Genomic DNA, 21800 nt, shown 5'->3' on the forward strand with positions numbered 1-21800 from the left:
ACGACAGAACGTTTGTCCCATTAGCCGAACTCAAAATAGCCTTCCAAGCGCCTCGATCTTCTGCGCTGCTTCTACAAACTATTGGGTTGCCCAAAAAGTAATTGCGGATTTTTCATATAGTCGACGTTGACAAAATTTTTCACAGCTTGTGACTCTGTAATTGCATTCTTTCTTCTGTCAGTTATCAGCTGTTACTTTTAGCTTGCTTTAGAAAAAAAGTGTAAAAAAAGTATATTCGATTAAAGTTCATTTTAAGTTTCATTAAAAATGCATTTACTTTCTTTTAAAAAATCCGCAATTACTTTTTGGGCAACCCAATATGACACCAAATTTCGAGGTGTCTCGCACCACTTGATCTTTCCATCGGGCTTTTGGTCGTCCCGGTTTGCGTGTACCACCGTGTTTGCCTTAAAAACGACTTCCATTCTGACAACATGAACTAGCCAACGCAGCCGTTGTATTTTGAAACGCGTAACTATGCTATCGTCGTCATACAGCTCGTGGTTCTTACGTTGCCTATATTCTCCATTAACGCAAACTGGTCAATATATTTTACGAAGAATCTTTCACTCAAATACTCTGAGCAGGGATACCAAACTCAGACATGGCTCGAAGTACCTTTGAACGTAAAGAGGTATCAAAAGCGGCTTTGTAATCAACAAAGAGATGGTAGGTGCTGATTTGTCCTTCTAGGATCTTCCAGGATTTAGCGCTGTGTGAATGTCTGGTCTAGAATTGATTAACCAGGTCTAAAGCGGCATGGATAGGGCCCAATTATCTCATTGGGTTTAGGTTTTAATTTTTCACACAATACGCTCGAGAGTATCGTGTATGCGATGGGGAGGAGACTTGTTCCTCTGTAGTTGGCACATTCCGTCTTGTCTAATTTCTTTCGTACGGGACATAGTATGCTGAGGTTCCAATCATTGGGTATGCATTCTTCTAGCCAGATCGCGCAGACAAGCTGATGCATACGCCTTACCAGCGTGTCGCCTCCGGTCTTAAATATTCAGCGGGTAACCCGTCGGCGCCTGCTGCTTTGTCGTTCTTCAGTCGGGTCACTGCTACTTGGACTTCATTCTGACTAGGAGGTAAACATTCTATACCATCATCTGGGATTGGTTCTGTGGTATCCACTTCGCCGCCAACGTCGGATACTAGCAGTTGAGTAAAATGTGTTTTCCATATTCTCAGCATGCTATCTGTGTCAGTTACCAGATTTCCTTCTGCACCAAAGCCATCGGTTTGATGTTTAATTCTTTGGTAGAATATCCGGAGTCACAGCTATCCCGTGCCGGATTCCTCGTGTTTTGATCGGGTGGCAGCCATGTGGCTTTGTGAATGTTTTGATGTTGAAATCTGGTGCAACTAACCACCATGTTTTTTGCCGCAGCGAAATCTATCAGCCTCAACCCATTACCGGACGTTATTTTGTGGAGGCTAAACTTTCCGACTGTTGGACCAAAGATCTTCTCATTAAAATCTTCCACAACGATTTTAATATCACGGGCGGGACTTTGTCATTGAGCCTCGTCGTAAAATGCAAGAAGCGCGCGAACAAGGAGCTTGACCAGCGAGGCGGAGGCGCTATGTTGGGATCGTCAAGCAATGGATATGATAGAGGTGGCCTTCTCCGTACATGCTGCTGTTATGTCGGCCCATGTATGGGTGTTATTTTGCAGCTTCTCCGTATGCGCCTTGTATTCGGGTTCTTTTAGGTTTAAGAGGTTGGACTTTGTGCTTTTTGTTTGAGTCATTTTCACTACGGCTGGGTGTAGACGTAGAGTGGCCCCTAAAAGCATGCTGTTGTTGTTGTAGCAGTGTGTTGTACACGGAGGCGGAAAGAATCCATCGGGTCAATCCGGTACGTACACCCGGCTTCCAAAGGATTGACTATTCGATATCGATGTCGGCTCCTCATCTAGTTTTCACATCCATCAGCGAACCAAAAAAGATTTTGTTGATAAGTTCGTGGTCGATTTGATTGCTGCGGTTGCTTCCATCTGCTGATTCCCGTGTATATTTGTGCATATTTTTAGGGGGGGAATTTGTGCCTCCAATAAAGAGCCGGTTTCTTGCGCAGAAATTAACCAATCTGTCGCCATTGTCTTTCCTGTTATCGCCAAGTCCCTGCATTCCCATGATTGATTGTAGACTATTGTTGTTATTGCCCACCTTGGCAATAAAATCTCCCATAACAAGTTGACTGTCTCCTTTTGCTAGAGAGCGTGTCACTGAGTTAAGTTGGGAATAGAATTGATCATTTGTTTCGTCGTCATCGGGTTCGGTTGGTGGGTAGCATTGTACAATGGAAACCTACTAAGGCCGACACTTTAATAACAATGCTTCAATTGTTATGGCCATAAATTCCGTTTATGTTCGTTGACCAACTCAGAGATTTCTAGATTCGATTTACTGATTCTCAAGCTTGTTCCATAGGCTCGATGGCCTCGTGAAAGCTATGGCCATTGGTTATTTAAAGGCGCCAAATAAGTCGCCTTGTCATATTGAGTATCATAGGGACTCAGTATTCAAGCCGGCCTCTCACTGAGACTCTCCATTCAATAGCGATGATTGTCTGTGACATTGTCCGCAACCTATGGACGACCGGTAGCTTTATGCTGAGTTTCTCAGAAACACCAAAGGGTCAGAGCTCAAAGTTCCAATCTTTGTGGTGCTCATAGTAAGACCGTGCCAGTTGTCATTATGTAGACCACTTGATTTGAGCTAGGTTTGACTCTGACTTGTTTGGCAGGAATAAAAAATGGTTGAAAGACTTTGATAAGTTTACTTTTTAAGTAGGGTGTTTTTGGTTTTATTATGAAATGTTATGTTTATATTTGTTGCATATTTTAGAGTACATGTTTTTCCAATAACATTAGTGTCTATTCATGTCTATAATTCTCTTTTTTTGTTGTTTTTTGTTTTTTTTTGCGAAATTATGTATTCGTACATAAATATTTTATTAACAAATGGGTGATTATTATTATAATAATAATAATAATGAAAAAAAACTGAGTTGGGAGTTAATTTAAAATAGTATCGATATAATTCTTTTCGTTTAAATAAAAACAAGACAATTTAATAAAATTAAATAACCTATATGCCTATGTGTTATAAAAAAAACAAAAACAAATTGTATGATAAACATTTTGAAATGAAAGAATTTAAATGAACATTAACTCGGAATGTGATGAAATTTTTCGTAAAGTTTTCCAAATTGAAGAATTAAGAAAATCGTCTGGTACGCGATCAACACGTAATAGTAAATCGATAGACTAAGGCGTCGTATAAAAAATGGCGTTCATTTGTGAACTAGCAGTTAGTGTAGAATTAAATTGAAATTAAAATTAATTTTCTTTAATTGCTCGCTCCTCATCGAGCAGGAGTTGATGAACGTATACATCTTCGTCGGTGGTGACGTCAATAAGTTCCAGTTCGAGTATGGGTGAGAGAAGCGAGTTGTCTTTGTCGTATTTAATGTTCTTAATGACCGACACAAATGTTTGGCCAACAGTTAATTTACGGAAGAATAAACAGTCATCCAATGTCCATTCAGCGTTGACAGCTTTAATGCCTTAGTAACGCAAAAAAAAAAAAAAAAAACACGAACAGAGAGGGGAGAGAGAGAGTCGTTAAATACTAGAAACAGCATTTGGGTAACACAAGCACTTACCATAAAGCTTAGCTGGAACAGCCATTTTGGGTAATTGACGGAATTTCAGGGGCAATATTTTTAATTGGCTGCTGTCTAAAGTGGCGCTATCACCAAAGTCGCAAAAACGTACGTGAATCATGTCACCGTATTTTTTGACGGCTGTAACTCTGAAAATCGAAATTATTGGAAAATATAAGGCATAGAAAATATGTATGTCTCTGTCCTGGGCGCTGTTTAAATGTTGAAAGAATTTTTGCCATTGAACCAAACTAAAAAAAAATATATTTGAATTTCTAAACCATAATAAAAGCATTTGCTATTTGTTAATGTTGTTGTTGTAGCCACATTTTCGTGTGGAGGTGGCGATCCTAGTCAAGTTCCTGTGTATGAGCAAGCTTGTTCCGGTCAAAAGAACCGATCGCCGAAGGAACAGGGTGGCCATTATCTTTTCTAACAACTAACACGCAGGGGATGTCCCCTATGAATGCAGTGCATTGCGTTGGCGATAGGAGAGAGCGGAGGGTATTGCAATTGGCCGATAAATCGCAGGATTGTTTGTCTCACTTCCAACGCGCCGGGAAGACTCCCGCACGGTAGGCAAGGTTGAAAAGATTGCATAATGGACAAGCAGGCGCCGAAGAACACCTGCGTAAGACAAGTGTTGATATGCCATCCGGGCCCGGGGATTCTCAAGAACCCTGGAGCATGACGCCATTGAGGGGAGTGGTTGATTGCTATCCGGCAGGTAAGAGTTCCCTGCAAAAGTATCAGCCAACAGGTTAGCCTTATCAACCCGGTCGGTGAACGTTCGATCATCCTTAACAAGATTTGGAATAGATGAATAACTACCCATTACCCTTTTCACGAACGACCAAAAGCTCTTACTTTCTAGTGTAGAAGCCAGAACCTTACTAAGCAGACGCAGAAACGCAGTATTTATGCAAGAGCCAGTGCACAGTGTCACAAGCGTACACAAAAATGGCTAAATTCAACATAGTCGGAATGAAAAATTGTGTATGCCATCTGATAGAGAACATTTCAATTATTGTAAATGTGAGTTTTGGTTTGAATATGTCAAGTAGTTTTGTGTATATAACGGCTCAAATCCATTTTTTTCTTTTGCAATGCCTTTTTCTTGTTTAATGAAGAAAATTGAAAGCTACATTTGATTTCATAAATTTTAATATTTGGAGTAACGGTGGGTATAAAAGTGAGTCAGTTGGTTTGTTTGGAATGTAAATAATGTGGCAGTACGTTTTTATAACCTCCACCATATGATGGGGGTAAACTAATTTCGTCATTCCGTTTTCAACTTCTGGAAATATTCGTCTAAGACCACATAAAGTGTATATAGTTTTGATCGTCATGACATTTTAAGTCAATCTAGCCATGTCCGTCCGGCTGTCTATCGAAAGCACGCTAACTTTCGAAGAAGTAAATTAAGCCGCTTGAAATTTTGGACAAATACTTCTTATTAGTGTAGGTCGGTTGGGATTGTAAAAAATTAACCGATATGGCCCGGTTCATTTTTTGATATAGCTGCTATCTTGGGTCATGACTTCTTAAGCCACTAGAGGGCACAATTCTTATCCGATTTGACTAAAAATTTGCATGAGGTGTTTTGTTATGGTTTTCAACAACTGTTCTAGGTATGGTTGAAATCGGTTTATAACCTAATATAGCGTCATATAAACGCATCTGAGATCTTTATTTCTTCGGCCTCTAGAGGGTGCAATTCTTATCCGGTTTGGCTGAAAATTTCCATGATGAGTTTTGTTATGACTTCCAATAAATGTGAAAAGTATAGTTCAAATCAGTCCATAATCTGATATAGCTGTCATATAAACCGATCTTGGATGTTAACTTCTTGAACCATTAGAGGGCGTAATTCTTATCCGATTTGGCTGATTTTGCATAAATACTTCTTATTAGAGTAGGTCGGGTGGGATTGTAAATGGACCATATCGGTTTATTCTTTGATATAGCTGCCAAAATAACCGATGTTGGCTCATGACTTCTTGAGCGCAATTATTATCCGATTTGGCTGAAATTTTCCATGGTTTTCAACAACTATTCTAAGTATGACTGAAATAGGTTTAAAAACTGATATAGCTGTCATAAAAACCCAACTGGGGTCTTGACTTCTTGAGCCACTAGAGGGTGCAATTCTTGGCTGAAATTTTGTATGACGAATTTTGTTATGACTTCCAATAACTGTGAAAAGTATAGTTCAAATCGGTTCATAATCTAATATAGCTGACATATAAACCGATCTTGGATCTTGAATTCTTTAGACACTAGGTGGCGCAATTCTTATTCGATTTGGCTGAAATTTTAGTTGACGTGTTTTGTTATGACTTCCATGCATACATCCACGATTTGACACCTGTGAGGATCTTATAACCCTATTTTGAAGCACCGCGATCATATTCTATCATAAATTGTGGTACAGGATTGCTTTAAATGTTTTTTTCATCTAAAGTTGCAATCTGTTTGTTTTTGTTACATTAGCCAAATTTTCCGCCCAAGACTGTTTAGCTAAAATAAATAAAATCATATGACGTCTTACCTGTGAAAGAATCCATCGGCATTTTTAGCTGCATAGGCTTCTCCAATGTCTACCATATCGGTTGGAATGAATTCATCACTGTTCTCACAGAAAACTTGTAGCTCTTTCATTAGCGTCCTTAGATTAGGATAATCCTTATAAGGTTGAATCTATTCAAGTAAAAAGCAACACCAATTAAAAAGGGATTTTAACAGCAACACCTCAATGGGCACTTACAATGAAATTAGAAGGATTTGCCGACATGGTTATGCGCACTTCGAAATAATCGCCTATGGCAGGTATAGCGCTGTAATTGCACAATTTCGGCAAATCACTTACTTTCTGTGGTGATCCAGGCATTGTGGTCAACAATGGTTGTGTGATATCAATGAATGCATTCGACGTGGGAGTAGATGGAGAAGACAAATTGCCCATGGCGTTGGCATTGTTTTGTGTGGTTTTCGAAAAATCTAAAGCGAATTTCGAAGAGTCTCTGTTATTGTCTGCCCCACCAGAGGCTCCTGGTAACAAATCTGAACATCTGCAATAAACACATTGAGATATTCACTTATTCAAATCAAATGTGTTATTCAACTTCATCAAAGGCCTTACCCCATAAGTTCGTGTTCATTGCGTATTACATCGTTAATGGTAACCAATATACCAGGGCCCTCTAAACGTGTGTGTATTGTTACAAGTGGCACAGGTCCGGCCACTACCATTTTTGCCTAAACAAAATTAAAAAAACAAAAACACTTCTTGTTTAATTGAAGGCCCACATGGACATTTCTTTACAGCTTACCAAAGCTTCACAATCTTTAGGCAATAGTCCACGTATGCGTCCCACTATGTCTTTTGTTATATCGGGTATATTATGCATACGAACTTTTATGGCTTGCTCGGGAAATTTGCTTAAGGCCAAGCTTAAACTTTCCAAGAGGAATATTTTTGAGATATCAGTCGTTTTCGTTATGCCCTGGTCAACGAAATACATGGGGAATTTATCACTGTCTGGTTTGAGATTTTTGGCATCGGCCAACGCACCACGATACCACTTAACATCGTTGGCATCTTCATCATCACATATAAGAAACATAGTGGAACGTTTAAGATCTTCAAAAGTAACTTTGTGCTGATCTCGTTTAAAACGTGTTTCCACTGTTTGTTGTAACAAACTCTGTAAATAGTAAAAAAAAAAACAAATTTCGTGCACATGCTACTGCTTCACTTTGAACACAGACAATACAACCACTTACTTGTATATACTTCAGTTCAGCGCTCTTGACTTGCACAAAGATATCACCATTGTCACCTATATGTGTCACAAAAATGTTGTTAACCGTTGTTGGATTGATTTCTGGCGTCAATGATTGATGGCATATCATGTTGGAAATCTCTTGGTTAAGATTGACATCCTCTGCGGTGGATGTATCAAAGAGAACAACCTGAACTTTACCATGAAACTTTGAATTTGTGTCGTAAAATTCAGATTCTTTGGTAAATATCTTGCCAACAACGGACTTGTTGGCAAATAGGTCTTCCAAACATGTGCGGGCTTTGGGATTGCCCTCAAAGTCCTCTAGGCCATACAAACAAAATGGCACAGCTTGGGCGGGCAATTTGAGAAAGTGACTTTCACAAATCATTAACTTATCAACAGGCTGCCAATCGGCATCTCCGAAATCTATGAAGAAACACAAAGCAGAACCTTTCGATTTATCCAGTTCTTCCACTCGAACTCTGTTCCAGCAATCGTCTTGAAAGACCAGATATATATTCTTGCGTGTTATGGAGACGGGGCGCTCTTTTTTGTTTGCCATATAGACATTGATGTCATTCATTAAGGCAGTAAAGCGCACTGAATACTCAGCACCGAAGAGGCGTCCCCATATTTCAACGGTGGAGGCACAATGCGTCACTAAAATAGACCAATAATCTTCCGACCAGGGCAGACATATGGGATCGATTTGTATGACTTTTGTCTTGTCATCCAGAGGTGTGAGATCTATGCAATGCAAAACAAAAAAACATTTAAGGTAAAACAAGAACAGATGAATATTAAAAATTACCACTTACCTCTATCGGCATCCTTATTTGCAAATATTATGACTTTACTAAGTCCAGTCTCTGTAGTAAATAGGCTAGATTCTTGTATCATGATCCACCAATCTTCAGGTAATGACTGCTCAAATGTTGTTTCAAACCATTCTGGCAGATTCTTGGCAAATATACCATGGGGATGTTTCAACAACTCTGTGTACAGCTTATCCAATAATTTGGTGCCAGAAAATGAGCAGGGTGGCATAGGACGTTTCTTCTCTTGCATTTTGAGTTTGGCCAAAGCTGTATTAGCACATGCCTCCTTGGCCTGATATTCAGTCTCATATTCGTGAGGATACGTTGAGTATATGACATCATTGACATGGACACAGCATGAATAGGTTCTATTTGAAAATTTACCTTTCATGCTATTAAAACGAGGTGCAGAATAGTTCTTAGAACGGCAATACTGAATGAGAGCAGAAATAGCATCGAGTTTGGGGTTATAATGCTGAAATGAGGGTTTGTGCTGAAAGAAAATAAATTTAAGCAGTTATTATGCAACGCCAGAAAATACTATCGATACTATCGCTAATTTCCTATCACCTATTTTTCAAAGGAAAATGAGAAGAAAAAATCAGGAGATCGATTTATATAAAAGCAGTATCAATTAGCGGGCCGAATAAAGCCAAATTTGATAGTCAGTTTGTAAATCATGAGAGAAATCATTGCACAAAATTTTAGCCCAATCGGGCTAAAGAAGTCAAATCGGGAGATCAGTTTATATGGAAGCTATATCAGGTTATAGACCGATTTGGACCGTACTGGGCACAGGTGTTAGAAGTCATAACAGAACACTACATGCAAAATTTCACCCAAATCAGACAAAATTGTGGCTTGTAAGGGCTCAGGAAGTCAAATAGGGAGATCGATTTATATGGGAGCTATATCTAAATCTGAACCGATGTGGCCCATTTGCAATCCCCAATGGCCTACATCAATATTATGTACCTGTGCAAAATTCGTGATTTCGTCAGACGGACGGATTGGCTAAATCGACTCAGAACGTCGTGACGATCAAGAATAAATATACTTTATGGAGTTTTAGACGAATACTTCGAGGTGTTACAAACAGAATGACTAGATTAGTTTACCCCCATCCTATTGTGGTGGGTATAAAAAGAACAAATGTTAGTAATCTAGGCAGTGAGTTGTTTCAATTAATTTTTAATGGAAGCGGAAACTTTTTTAGACCTAACACTGTAATGACTGTCCATTTTTGAAAAAGTCTAGCGCTCTGGCTCTCTAACGCCAAAACCAAATATGATCCATAAAAATTCATAAACAAATATAGCCTCATAGAAACTCGATCCCTGACGTTTTGCCATGGTGCAGCTTAAAATAAATCTGGTTTTGAAAACTTTATTAAACACAACTACTCTACGTAATTATCCGTCCATCTTTTTGAACATCTTTATCTCTAGAGGTTCAGTATTATTTTGCGATTATTCGGCTATATGGCTATAAAACACCATTAAAATATGACGTAACACTTTCGAACTTTAAGCTAATGAACAAAAATGTTAGAACAATGAAAATGACAAACCTTTCTTGGGATTCCCCTTACTGTTTTACGTGAAAACCATAGTACTGAGTTCGACTTTTCGCCCGAATAACTGTCAAAACGCATTAAGCCTATTACTGACTTTGACTTTACGCCTGAACAACTGTCAAAACGCATTATAAAAAAAATGGTAATAAAGAAAATGCGAACACACTCCGTAGAAGTGGTACAGAGTTCTATGAGCAAAATGGTAGCGACATGTCGCTGCGGCAATACAAATTTCGCTTCAATTAATTGCCAATGTAATAACTGTTGTATGTTCAATGCTGTTTTCTTTGTTGTTTGAAAAGAGTCCATCGCTTTCGCAATAGTTTAATAGGCATTTTCGGTGCAAATACAGTACTAGGCTTTAAAAAAAATGGTGAGAAAGAAAATGTGAACACATTCCGTACAAATTTCGATTCATTTAATTTGTAATTAATTGCTTACGAAATGGGAATCAATAAACTCTGCTTCAATGTTGATGTCTTTATTGTGTTGTTTTTGATTTTGGTTTATGTTCTAGCAAAGAATAGAGTCCGTCGGATTTTGCAATCATTTAAAAGGCATTTTCGCTGAATGGCATTTTCGAATGAACACAATACTAAGCTGAAAAGAACACAACGACATTCCGCAGAAGTGGTACTGAGTTCTATGAGCAAAATAGCAACGACATGTCGCTGCGTCAATACAAATTTCGTTTTTATTAATTGCAAATGTAAATAATTAAATCCAAAAGGGACTTCATTCGCATTGAAAATGCCTATTAAATTGTTGCGAAATCCGACGGACTATATTCTTTGCCAGAGCACAAAAAAATCGAACAACAACACACAACAAAGACAACATCTTTGAAACAGTTTTGATTGGTGCCCATTTCGTGGGCATTTAACTAGATTGGCAATTAATTGAAGCGAAGGAAATGTCGCTGCACCACTACAAATTTGAATTCTGTTGTATGTAGTTGTTTGAATTTTTTTTTTTTGGTTATTTCGTCCAAAAGAATTATGCATATTTCGCAATCAATTAATAGACAATTTTGCCCGAATCCTAGTACTGACTTTGACTTTTCGCCCGAACAACACATTTCGCTAAAATGGTACTGAGTTCTTGAGCAAAATAGTTGTTGTTATAGCAGTGTGGCGACATCCCTTACCGACGAAGAACTCCATCGGGTCAATACGGTACGTACAACCGACTGCCATGGGATTAAGCAAAATATTGGATTGCCCAAAAAGTAATTGCGGATTTTTTATATAGTCGGCGTTGACAAATTTTTTCGCAGCTTGTGACTCTGTAATTGCATTCTTTCTTCTGTCAGTTATCAGCTGTTACTTTTAGCTTGCTTTAGAAAAAAAAGTGTAAAAAAAGTAAATTTGATTAAAGTTCATTCTAAGTTTCATTAAAAATGCATTTACTTTCTTTTAAAAAATCCGCAATTACTTTTTGGGCAACCCAATAGTAGCGTCATGTCGCTGCGTCAGTATAAATTTCACTTCAATTAATTGCAAATGTAAATAAATGTTCAGGAAATGGGCACCAATCTGCTTCAATGCTGATTGATTTTTATTTGTGTTCTGGCGAAGAACAGAGGCTGTTGAATTTCGCTATAATTAATTAGGCATTTTCGCTGCGATTGAAGTCAATACTAGGCTGAAAGGAACACAGCGACATTCCACAGAAGTGGTACTTAGTTCTATGAGCAAAACAGTAGCGACATGTCGCTGCATCGCACAATTTTAATTGCAAATGTAATTAAATGCTCACGAAATGGACCGAATCAATGCTGTTGTCGTTGTTGTGTGTTGTTGTTTGTGTTCTGACAAAGAAAAAGGGTCCGACGGATTGCGCAATAATTTAATAGGCATTTTCGCCGTGAATGAAGTCAGTACTAGGCTTAAAAAGTGGCATGCCAAAGACAAGAACATGTAGTGTGATAGAGCCTTTACGAACTGGGTTACAAACAACTTTGCCTCAATTCTGTTGTCTTGATTGTGTGTTGCTGTTTCATTTTTTATGTTGCTCCAATAGAATGCTGGATATATAGCAATTAATAAACAACTTTGGTGGAAATGAACTCAGTACTAGGCTTTATGTGAAATGCAAAGAAAAAAAACTGCAAAAAACCAAGCGACAAATAGTCCCGCGCTGAGTTTTCTCAAATCGTTAGTAATCTCTACGGCTTTCTGCTAGAATGCTAATAGAAATAAAATTTTTGTTTAATCCTACCTGGTTTGGTGTAAATTCCGGGGCAACAACTTTAAGTCTACTTTGAATGCCCGTCGTGCCGGATTTCATTGCATCACCTGGCTGCACTACTTGGTGAGCATTTACTGGTTGTTGTTGTTGCTTATGTTGCGCTTGTTGCTGCGGCTGCGGCAATGTTGGTTGCTGGTTCTGTTGCAGCCTGGAAGCTAAATTACTAGTTGGATGGTGATTAGCAGTAGCATTTGGTTGATAAACAACCAAGGGCTTTGTTGATCTTGCCATTGGCGCTGCCTGTGATTGTTGCTGCTGGTGGTTACTTTGGTTTATATTTGGTTTTTGGTTTGTTGAATCAATCACAACTTGTAGTGTTCGCCTCGTTGTATTTGTTGTTGTTGTTGCTGTAGAATTTTGCGACAGCGGCTGTTGTGCCTTAGGAGGTGTGTTTCTATTTTTTATTTCCATATCCGCTGTTTGATTTTGAACCTCTTTCGGTCCGGAAGGTTTAGCTGCGCCCAATATAGCTCTCGGACCACTTTGTTGTTGTTGTTGTGCCTGATTTTCATTTTGAACAATTCGCGATTGTAATTTCGATTGCTCGCTATTCGTCTGATACTGGGGCTGCTGAATTCTTTGATTTTTCTTCGAATTGAGCATATCCCGCAAATCCATTTGCTGGCTATTACTACCCATTGATCGCTGACGTTGAAGTTGTTGTTGTTGTTGTTGTTGATGCTGATGTGCAGTTGGAGTATTGTTGCTGCGATTATTGTAGCTGTTGAAATTGTTACTGCTGTTATTGTTGCGATCACCAGCGCCACTGCCAAATCCGAAACCGTTTGTACGATTCGATAGCATTCGAGGGGGTTGTTTTACAGCTTTTACTGGGGCAATTCGTGTAGACTTGCTGGCTTTCTGGCCTCTTACCATAGAAGTGATATGAGCAGTTTTTACACTGGGTTTTGCGGCGATTATAACCTTTGTTTTCCGCAACAACAAAAATAAAAGTAAAAGGAAAAAGTTAATAATCACTGACGAGAAGAGAAGAAAAGTCTATGCTCGAACAACTGAGTGAATGACTGAGTGATTGAACGAAAATGAAAACAAAAACACTTCTCATACATTTTCTTCCTCGCACGAATTGCCCAACGATATGAAAATAAACATTAACATTGAAACACACATATGTGTGTATGTATGTATGTATAGAAATATCTATGCATATACCACATACATATTTAAAAATCTATTTATATGAAGGCGAAAATGAAAGATGAAAATGAAGGCATAAACAAATTGCATTCTCAATTTGGATACGGGGGAACAAAGACGAACAAATTTTTAAAATCTTTATATATGACGAATAAAAAAAAGACGTGAATGGAATGCTGAGACAAACTGCGCTCAACAACCCCTCCTCTTTATTTTTAATGTGTGCGATGTGGGTATGCGTTAAAGAAATCATTCATCATTGCCGCAGAGAGAATGTGTTCGTTTTTTGGAATTCTCCTCTTCTCTAATATAAAACAACCACAATAACAAATACAACTTACATCTCCTCCGCCGCGATTGCCGTTAAAGTGAAATTCTCCCGTATCTTCTAAGAGTTCTTGTGCTGTTTTATATCCGAGACTCTTATAAGGCAGCTGTTTGCTCTCTACTTCATTATATTCGCGTAAAATATTTCTTAGATAACACGGTGGCTTGGTGGATGTGATTAATGCGCGAACAATTGAAGCGATATGCTTCAATTCCTGTTGCTTTGCATTGGAGTTGCTAGACATTGCACTAAATGAAAGTAAACAAAAGAAAAACAAAAAAAAGGTGGTTAATGAGAAAACTTAAAACCTAAAATTTGGTGCAATAAAACAAATAAAAATTATTTATGCAAAACTGGAGACTGTTTTTTAGCCACCAATGAAGAGGCATACATCAACTAATTTAAAAAGTAACAAGAAAATTAAAACAAAACAAAAATAATTAAAAGAAGTGAAAACCAAAAATTTTTTTAAGGCTTTCAATAAAAATTTACAATTTTTGAAATCCTTCAACCAAATGAACCCAAGTTTTCGCTTAAAGAAATCTCCATAAAATATTTTGAGCTTAAGTACCATTTTTAATCCAATGTGATAGAAGCTGGAAAAAATCAGAAAAAAATTAAGTCATAACATTGCTTTCTGAAGATGTTGAGGGAAGTAACTTAAAACTTCAAAGGCAATTGCTGTGGGCCTATTTTATTTTAGTCTATAGGGTGCAAGTTATAGTCTCATACAGATAGTTATCGAGTTTTCGCATATCGGGAAAAATACAATAATTTCTCCATCGGCAACTCAATACAACAAAAATGTTTAACCAAAAATCGTATACACGACAAGCTCATGTATCGCGGCAAGGAATAACTATAAGAACCACATGGGATGGAATTCTGAACTTCGATTTGTGTGGTGTTCATCGATATCTTAAGAAGCTCAACTGAGAAATATCAGGTTGTGACAATTGCAGTCGTGGACATTCGGTAGTAGGGAGTGGAAAGTTTTAATGAAATGCTCTATGGAATGAGTGCTCAATGGAACTCAGTATTTATGTAAGAGCCGGACTATAAGGTGTGCTTTCCCGAAGCGATGGAACCATAACGATCTTGCTCACCTATAGGGAGTGGACAGTTTTATTGGGTGGTACCGGCTCTTACATAAATACTGAGTGCCTATGATACTGGATTAGAAGGTGTGTCATTGGTGCCTTTAAATAACCAATGGCCACCACTTTCCCGAAGCGATGAGACCATAACGATCTTGCTCACCGATAGGGAGTGGACAGTTTTAATGAAAGGGGGGGTGGTACCGGCTCTTACATAAATACTAAGTACCTATGATACTGGATTACAAGGTGTGTTATTAGTGCCTTTAAATAACAAAAGGGCATAACATTCCCGAAGCGATGGGACCACAACGATCTTGCTTACCTATAGAGCTTGACGAGGATTGCCACCTCTACACCAAAACTCACATATAGACTATATTTTTGTGTGTTTCACGAAAAGGTTCTGTTTAATGTTGCTATACTACTGTGACAAAAAATAGTAACTCATATTTTTAAATTCTTTATTCTAGCAAATTCAGTTCTTTCCCCTCAAAGCAATCCCTCCAGGCCGCAAAACATTTATGCCAAGGTTTTTTCCAATTGTGGTAATAATTGTTCTACGTTCACATAGAGGAATAAATTTTCTGTAGTGGCCAATTAATGGCCAATTTGCAATCTCCGATCATTCAGGCCGTCTCGAAAGAGAAACAAACAAAAATTGTAAATAATAGTTGTTTAAGTCAATTTCCGGAATAGCCTTCAAGACGCATAGCAATTCACGTTGAACTTAAACTACTTCAAATAACGTTGGGTTGCAGCAATCCATTGTCTTTTAAAAAGATCTACTTATTTTTCCCACAGTAGTACATTAGAATCCTCTGAATTGAAAATAACAAAATACAGGAAATTTGTTTCAGTTATCCGACGTTTACAGTTACGCGAAGTTCGGATTATTGCAATATAAATGAATTTCAACAACAATAAGCAACAACCAAAGAGGCCACCGCAGCGAACATCTGCATCTCCGCCTATGACGCTGAACGCTTAAGTTCAAATAATGACGAGATAAGAAATTTTCAGTGGTGGTTATGCCCTCCTAATGCAGGCGATATTTGTGAGGTACGATAAAAATCTTCTCCCCGAATAGCTGCGGCACGCCGTTCGGCATCGCCTATCAACAATAGGTCCCTCATCATAAAACTTAAATTAGAATCGGGCAGCACATATCACTGTATGTGAAAACTTTGCCCCAGTTCTTCAATGGAATGTTCATAGGCAAATTTGCATTAAACCACAACATTCAGTTGCCCATATTCATAAACCTAAAAGTTGGTTTCGGCAGGGCTCGGGGCCTCAAAACCCCCTTTTAACAAACCTGTAAAAATTGTGCCGAATATGGGCAAAGAAGAACACGAGTCCTTTATTTACACTTGGAATATTTTATGTGCAGAGTACTAGTATTGCAAAAAAAACCGTAGGATTTGATCCAGCGATATGGTGTAATGAACATTTTGTTTTAAATTGGAACTGAATTCAGAAAGTATATGAGGAGTTATATCAGTTTTCAGATCCATTTAAAGAAGAATTGCGCCCTCTATGGAATTAATAAGTTTATTTAGGAGATTGATTTGGAGCTAGAACATTTTATGAAGAGTGCTGGAACATAAACTAGACGAAGGGCAAAGTTTCAGAGAAATCGGATAATAATTGCGCCTTCTAGAAGCAAAAAAAAAAACTAATTGGAAGTTGGTTTATAATGGAGCTCTATCAGATTAGGGACTATATGTTATTGCAAGTCATAACAAACACCATGTGGAAAGCTTTCCTTCAAATCTTAATAAATTTACGCTATAGAGGCTAAGGAATTCATATTTTGACATAGGTTTATATAAGATGTACATCGGGGCAACAATAGTACTTATCATTACCTTTCTTTTAAATATTGCTAAAAGTCACAGATGTAGTAAATCTAACTCTTAAAGGTTATGAAGCCAGCATTTGATATTTATATTTACTACAAAATCAAAAATAAAAATATTGTACTCGACTGTTCGCATGACCTCATCCTTTAACTACATCCTGAAGTGGGCCGGCCACAACCAAATATGTTTCAATAATGATGCATTTTTAAGATGCCCCTACAAGAGATATGATTTATATGATTTGTCACTTTTTGCATCCAGAAGACTTTCCTTATTTACGTTAAATACGATTAGAACGCTTTCCTTGATGGATTCCTTGAGCCAAAACTAGAATCTTGTCATAAGAGAATTCTTAAGGTTGAATAACATACCCCACGAAGCACTTATGCGGGCTTAAGCAATCAGATGCGCCCTCATACGCTCTTTAGGTTGAGTTACATACCATGCGTCTTTTGCTGTGCACGAATTTATAAACACCAGCTTATTTTTCATTTCCAACGTTGATTGGCAATCACGTGGTTTAATACGATTTTAATAAAAAAAATTCTCTAATTTACGGACTGCAAAACAATTTTGAACAGTAAGCATATTCAAATCTTATCTTTTTGGTTGTTACGTAACTCACACAATACAAAACCAATCTATTTTATTTTTTCTGACATGCACGCATAAGTGCTGCGCGAGCTATGTAACTCCACCTTTACCGATTTTCCTTGGTGGTATATTCTTGGAAAAAAATTTTCACAGCTACTTTTTATATTTTATCTTGTAAGCATGATGTATTATGTGAAAATTCGAGCAATAATTTAAGACTATATTTTATTTTATATTTATGCTTCTTGAAAATTATGCTTATATGAATAACTCTCGACTTCTAAATTGCAGAAAAAGAAAGGTTTGTTTTCATTTTCTGCAAAACTTTACGTGAACAAAGCTATTGCGCCAATGAAAACAAATGAAATCAGCCGCAGCAATGCAGTTATCGATTTCATCCGATAACCTCGGCCGATGGTCGTGTGTACGTACGTTGTTCATCCCAATAAGAATGCAAATACTTAATCAATTTGAACAGCAGATTATTTCATATTAAACAAAAACTTATTACATATTAATTGAATATTTATACTTACAAAATACTGGCTGCAGCCTCCAGACTTATCTAATTCTGCCTTTACTGCAAATACAAATGAAACATGTATGAATGTTGTTGGCCTACTATAGTATGTAGGAGAATGCATGTATATACGCCTGTGTTTAGCAAAATTCCATTCCACTTTCCCCAAAAAAAAAAAATTGCCAATTGTAACTTTCACAATGCAGATGCAACTTACACAAAAATCTTCAACTTTTTCTATAGATTACACGAACAATTGAGAGAAGCAAACACAAATATTTTCAGGGGAATCCCAATAGTGCTGGACAAATAAAAGTTGCTCGAAATATAAAATTCTGATATGCCACTATCAATTAAAATCCACGACACCAGAACAACTCCACAGTCGAATAAGAATGACATTACAAACGCCGTCACAATATTTATGTGGCGGGGGACAGTACAGGCCATAAAGTAACGGCGCAAACAACGGTTCTAAACATACATACATATATAGCAAATTTAGATATTAAACATTCATCGTTACAAATACAAATTAATAATGTTTTACACATATCATATTCTTTAATAAAAAGTAATGCCTATTTTATTTATAACGAAAGTATAAGCGTAGCCCACATCGAGATTTTATTTCTGATAGGCGGCGTTGACTTGAAAAATTATTAGGTGTGCATATAAATTTTTGGCTTATCAATAGACTGTTTTACTGGCATCCCTAAATTTTGGAGAATAAAGTTTATTTTTGTTATTGCGATTAAAAATTGTTTTTTAGTGTTTTTATTGTTCAAAAATTGTTTTCTTTTTATTCTTAAGTGTTATATTAAAAAAAATGATATCGTCCCTATATAGTTTAAGCAAAGCTAAATTAAGTAGAAAAGAATTTATAAATCCTTAGCTCTTGTTTTTAACCCATATAAAGTATAAAACTATTTGATATTATATACAATAAAGAAATTGAATAGTGTTATCATTTATCTTCAGGTTAATTTTACACAAAAGAAACAGAAAATTAAATTTCTAAAATCTAGTTTATTTTACATCAACGTTCTGTTTTACAAAACCAAGGACTCAGTTCAAATGGATCAAAGCTAGAGGATAGAGAGGACCTGGAGATATGTTTATATTAAGATTTGTAATAGGATACTTCTTTTATAGCTGAGACTGAATGACGTGTCACTTAGCGCAAACTCTTCGCAAAGAAATTTTACATAGCTGAAGGCCTCACAAATGTCAACTGCATTTTAGAGGGGATAACCTCTACTAAAACGAGTTTCTAATGTTCTTGTTGAGATTCAAACCTAGAGGTTATGGGCGGAAAGGCTATGTAACTTTTGTTCTCCTTGGCCATTACAAACAAAAACTTTTAATACACTGTGCCATAATTTAGGGTAATGAACACATAACAAGTTGAACTATGGACGATTTAACAATTTGGCGAACACTACAAAGAAAGTTTTTAGAAACATGTCAACATTTTAAAATTATTTTGAAGCATTTAACCGCGTACCTCTGCGCTATGGAGGCCACATTAGCAAAGAGGTTAGCATGTTCGCATATGACGCTGAACGCCAGCTTCGAATCCTGACAAGAATATCAGAAAAAAAATTTTCAGCAATGGTTTTCCCCTCTTAATTCTGGCAACATTTGTGAGGTACTATACCATTAAAAAAATGGCATTGCAGCCATATAACAACATTAGATCCACAACAACAACAACATTAGATCCCCAAGACATTTTTAGGTTCCTACATGAGTCAATAGCACAATTATTTTCAAGCGGTACTTATCTTGTCACAAAGGCAAGTGACATTTGTGAGTATTTAGATTTCAGATACAAAAGTCATGACTCTTAACACTATGTCAAGTACAAAACAATCACCACTCCTTTGATGTGATAAAAGTTTCTCATGATATTTTAAACAACGTTTTGTGACCTAAGCAAGCTTGAAGTGCTGTATGTCACTCTTGCCTAATCTGATTTAAAAATCAAAATTCCAGAAATTAAAAATAGTCCTTAAATGCATTAAGTGTAAAATATAGTCAACAAATTGACGATTGCATCACGCTTCGGTTTTTAATATGCCCTTTTTGAGTTAAAGGTATTGCAAAAGGCTTTGGGCTATGATCATTTAAATGTTTTGATAGGGTTTCTTCTCTATCCTACAGATTTTGTAGAATGACAGAGTATGCAGTTACCCGGCTAAAAAACAACAAGACCGCGGAGAACGATGGATTGCCAATTGAAATATTTAAGACCAGAGGCGAGACGCTGATGAGATCATCTGCATTAACTCGTCGCCGTTATATAGAAAGAGAAATAACCAAAGATTGGAACTTCGGATATTATGTGCTAACTAACAGAGCAATAAGTCTCCTTGCGAACACATACGCTATATTTTCGAGCGTACTGTGTGAGAGTTTAAAATCTAAGTCACCAATATCTGCCACCAAATCTTCAGCCACATTGTTCACTACAAGTACGCGTGAGGTGAATACTGAGCTGACTGTGATGGTCGATGGAGAAATTGGCCGGTCTGTGGTTAGTTATGCAGCGCCTGTGTGGTCTCGTCAACTTTGTGATACAGTGGAATAATATTCAGATCTATCAGAATGCCGCCCTCCGAACTGCGATGGGCTGTCTCCTTAGTTCTCATGTGGTATCGGAAACTATAAAAGTGTTCAAAGACGGGTTGAGGACAGTTGTAAGGTACTCAACTCCAGGTAAATCCAGATTCTTCAACATCAATGTAGAGATTCCGTCGGGGCCCAACGCCTTGAATCATTTGGCGCCACGGATAACATTCGTAACTTCGCCCACAGTAAATTGTAATGGCTGTCCGTCGGCTCGGAGGCCAGTTCGCTGAAGCGGCGATTGGTATATTCTCTGAAGCCAGCCCAATCGGCCTTTTTCTGATTGATAAACATCCGGCGATTAAAGGTTATGAAGTCGGGTGGTCGGTCGATGGTGAGAATTATGGGGAGATGGTGTGACCCCAAAGAGATGACGGCTTGCCAGGATACATCACTCAGGAGATCAGAGGATGCAATGGAAGTGTCTGGCGAGCTGCTGTACCTCTTCGTAATCCTAGTGGGGCATTCTCATCCACCGTGAAAAACGTTGAGCCTCCAATCTGCTCTGCCAAGGCCACGCTGGTCGTTACCTATAGGAGAATGCCATGAAATGTGATGCACATTATAGTCTCCTAGAACCAGATAGTAACTCACTTTGGCGAGGTTGTAACCTTGGCCATTAATTGGGACACACGTATGTACATGTACGCGTTGTATAGCTCTCTCTCGGCAGTACCGGACCTGACTGCTATGCCCATGACACGATAGTAATTGTATCTAGCTCTTCGATGCAGTAAACGAAAACAATATGAAACAAAAAATTCTACTTTACTATATACAAGAAATACCCTATACAAGTTATTGCTCCCCCTCTTATGCTATGCCATTTGAAAACATGGTATGGTAGCCATGTAAAAACTTCTCCCCATAAGAGGTGTCGCACTGCGGCACGCCGTTCGGACTCGGCTATAAAAGGAGTCCCCTTATAATTGAGCTTAAACTTGGATCGGACAGCACTCATTGATATATGTGAAGTTTACCCTCTAATGGAATGTTCAAGGGCTAATTTACATTTACATACAAGACACTATACTACCGTGTTGTTGTATGTCTATCTATTACAACGCTGGCATATTTATCGAAATACAACGATTGCATGGACTATATCATGCCAATTCCATGGCAGCCCGTTGTACGTACCAGATTGACCCGATGGAGTTCTTTATCGGCAGCGCTGCCGCCTCAGTGTATAATACACTGCTGCAACAACAACAATATCATGCTGTTAGAATGAATAAAGTTGCAAATGTCATTCGATTATGAACATCAGAACAGGAGGTGCAAAATTCCGATAATAGATAAAGTGGAGAACGGCATCGTATCACACAGGTGTCAGAAATTAGTGAAGGGTTAGAAATTGGTGAAGATAGAAGCTATTGGAAAACATTTCTAAGTTCGGCGGAAGGATCCAAATGTCTATAGCAGCCAACTAAGCTAAGAGACAAAATTGTATGGATACTTGCGAAATCTGACAGGATCAAACTGAGTTATCTTGAAGA

The 21800-nt window shown here is 37.8% G+C and overlaps 1 protein-coding gene across 3 annotated transcripts; it reads right to left on the bottom strand.

Annotated features, from left to right (window-relative positions):
* Positions 1-2786: 2786 nt before the first annotated feature.
* On the bottom strand, positions 2787-18065 carry LOC106096301 (tudor domain-containing protein 7). Of its 3 annotated transcripts, XM_013263979.2 has the most exons (13): positions 17888-18065; positions 17687-17730; positions 14166-14190; positions 13608-13842; positions 12079-13032; positions 8283-8775; positions 7463-8211; positions 7009-7383; positions 6819-6934; positions 6444-6747; positions 6228-6376; positions 3677-3825; positions 2787-3577 (listed from the first exon to the last, which is right to left on the bottom strand). In XM_013263979.2, the coding sequence occupies exons 4-13, from the start codon at positions 13836-13838 to the stop codon at positions 3351-3353; spliced, it is 3747 nt and encodes a 1248-aa protein (XP_013119433.2). In that variant the 5' UTR covers positions 13839-13842; positions 14166-14190; positions 17687-17730; positions 17888-18065; the 3' UTR covers positions 2787-3350. The 3 variants fall into 3 exon arrangements, with proteins under 3 accessions (XP_013119433.2, XP_013119432.2, XP_013119435.2); XM_013263978.2 differs by lacking the exon at positions 14166-14190; XM_013263981.2 differs by lacking the exons at positions 17687-17730; positions 17888-18065 and having other exon boundaries at positions 14087-14177.
* Positions 18066-21800: the final 3735 nt, after the last annotated feature.

The sequence above is a fragment of the Stomoxys calcitrans genome, chromosome 5, assembly GCF_963082655.1.
Source record: "Stomoxys calcitrans chromosome 5, idStoCalc2.1, whole genome shotgun sequence".
Classification (NCBI taxonomy): Eukaryota; Metazoa; Arthropoda; class Insecta; order Diptera; family Muscidae; genus Stomoxys; species Stomoxys calcitrans.

Excerpts from the sequence above, each read along its gene's own strand:
- LOC106096301 (XM_013263978.2), bottom strand. The coding sequence starts at position 13,838 with ATGTCTAGCAACTCCAATGCAAAGCAACAGGAATTGAAGCATATCGCT. Across the intron at positions 8,776-12,078 it reads CGGAATTTACACCAAACCAG|CACAAACCCTCATTTCAGCA; the intron begins GTAGGATTAAAC and ends ATTTTCTTTCAG. Across the intron at positions 6,935-7,008 it reads CTAAAGATTGTGAAGCTTTG|GCAAAAATGGTAGTGGCCGG; the intron begins GTAAGCTGTAAA and ends AATTTTGTTTAG.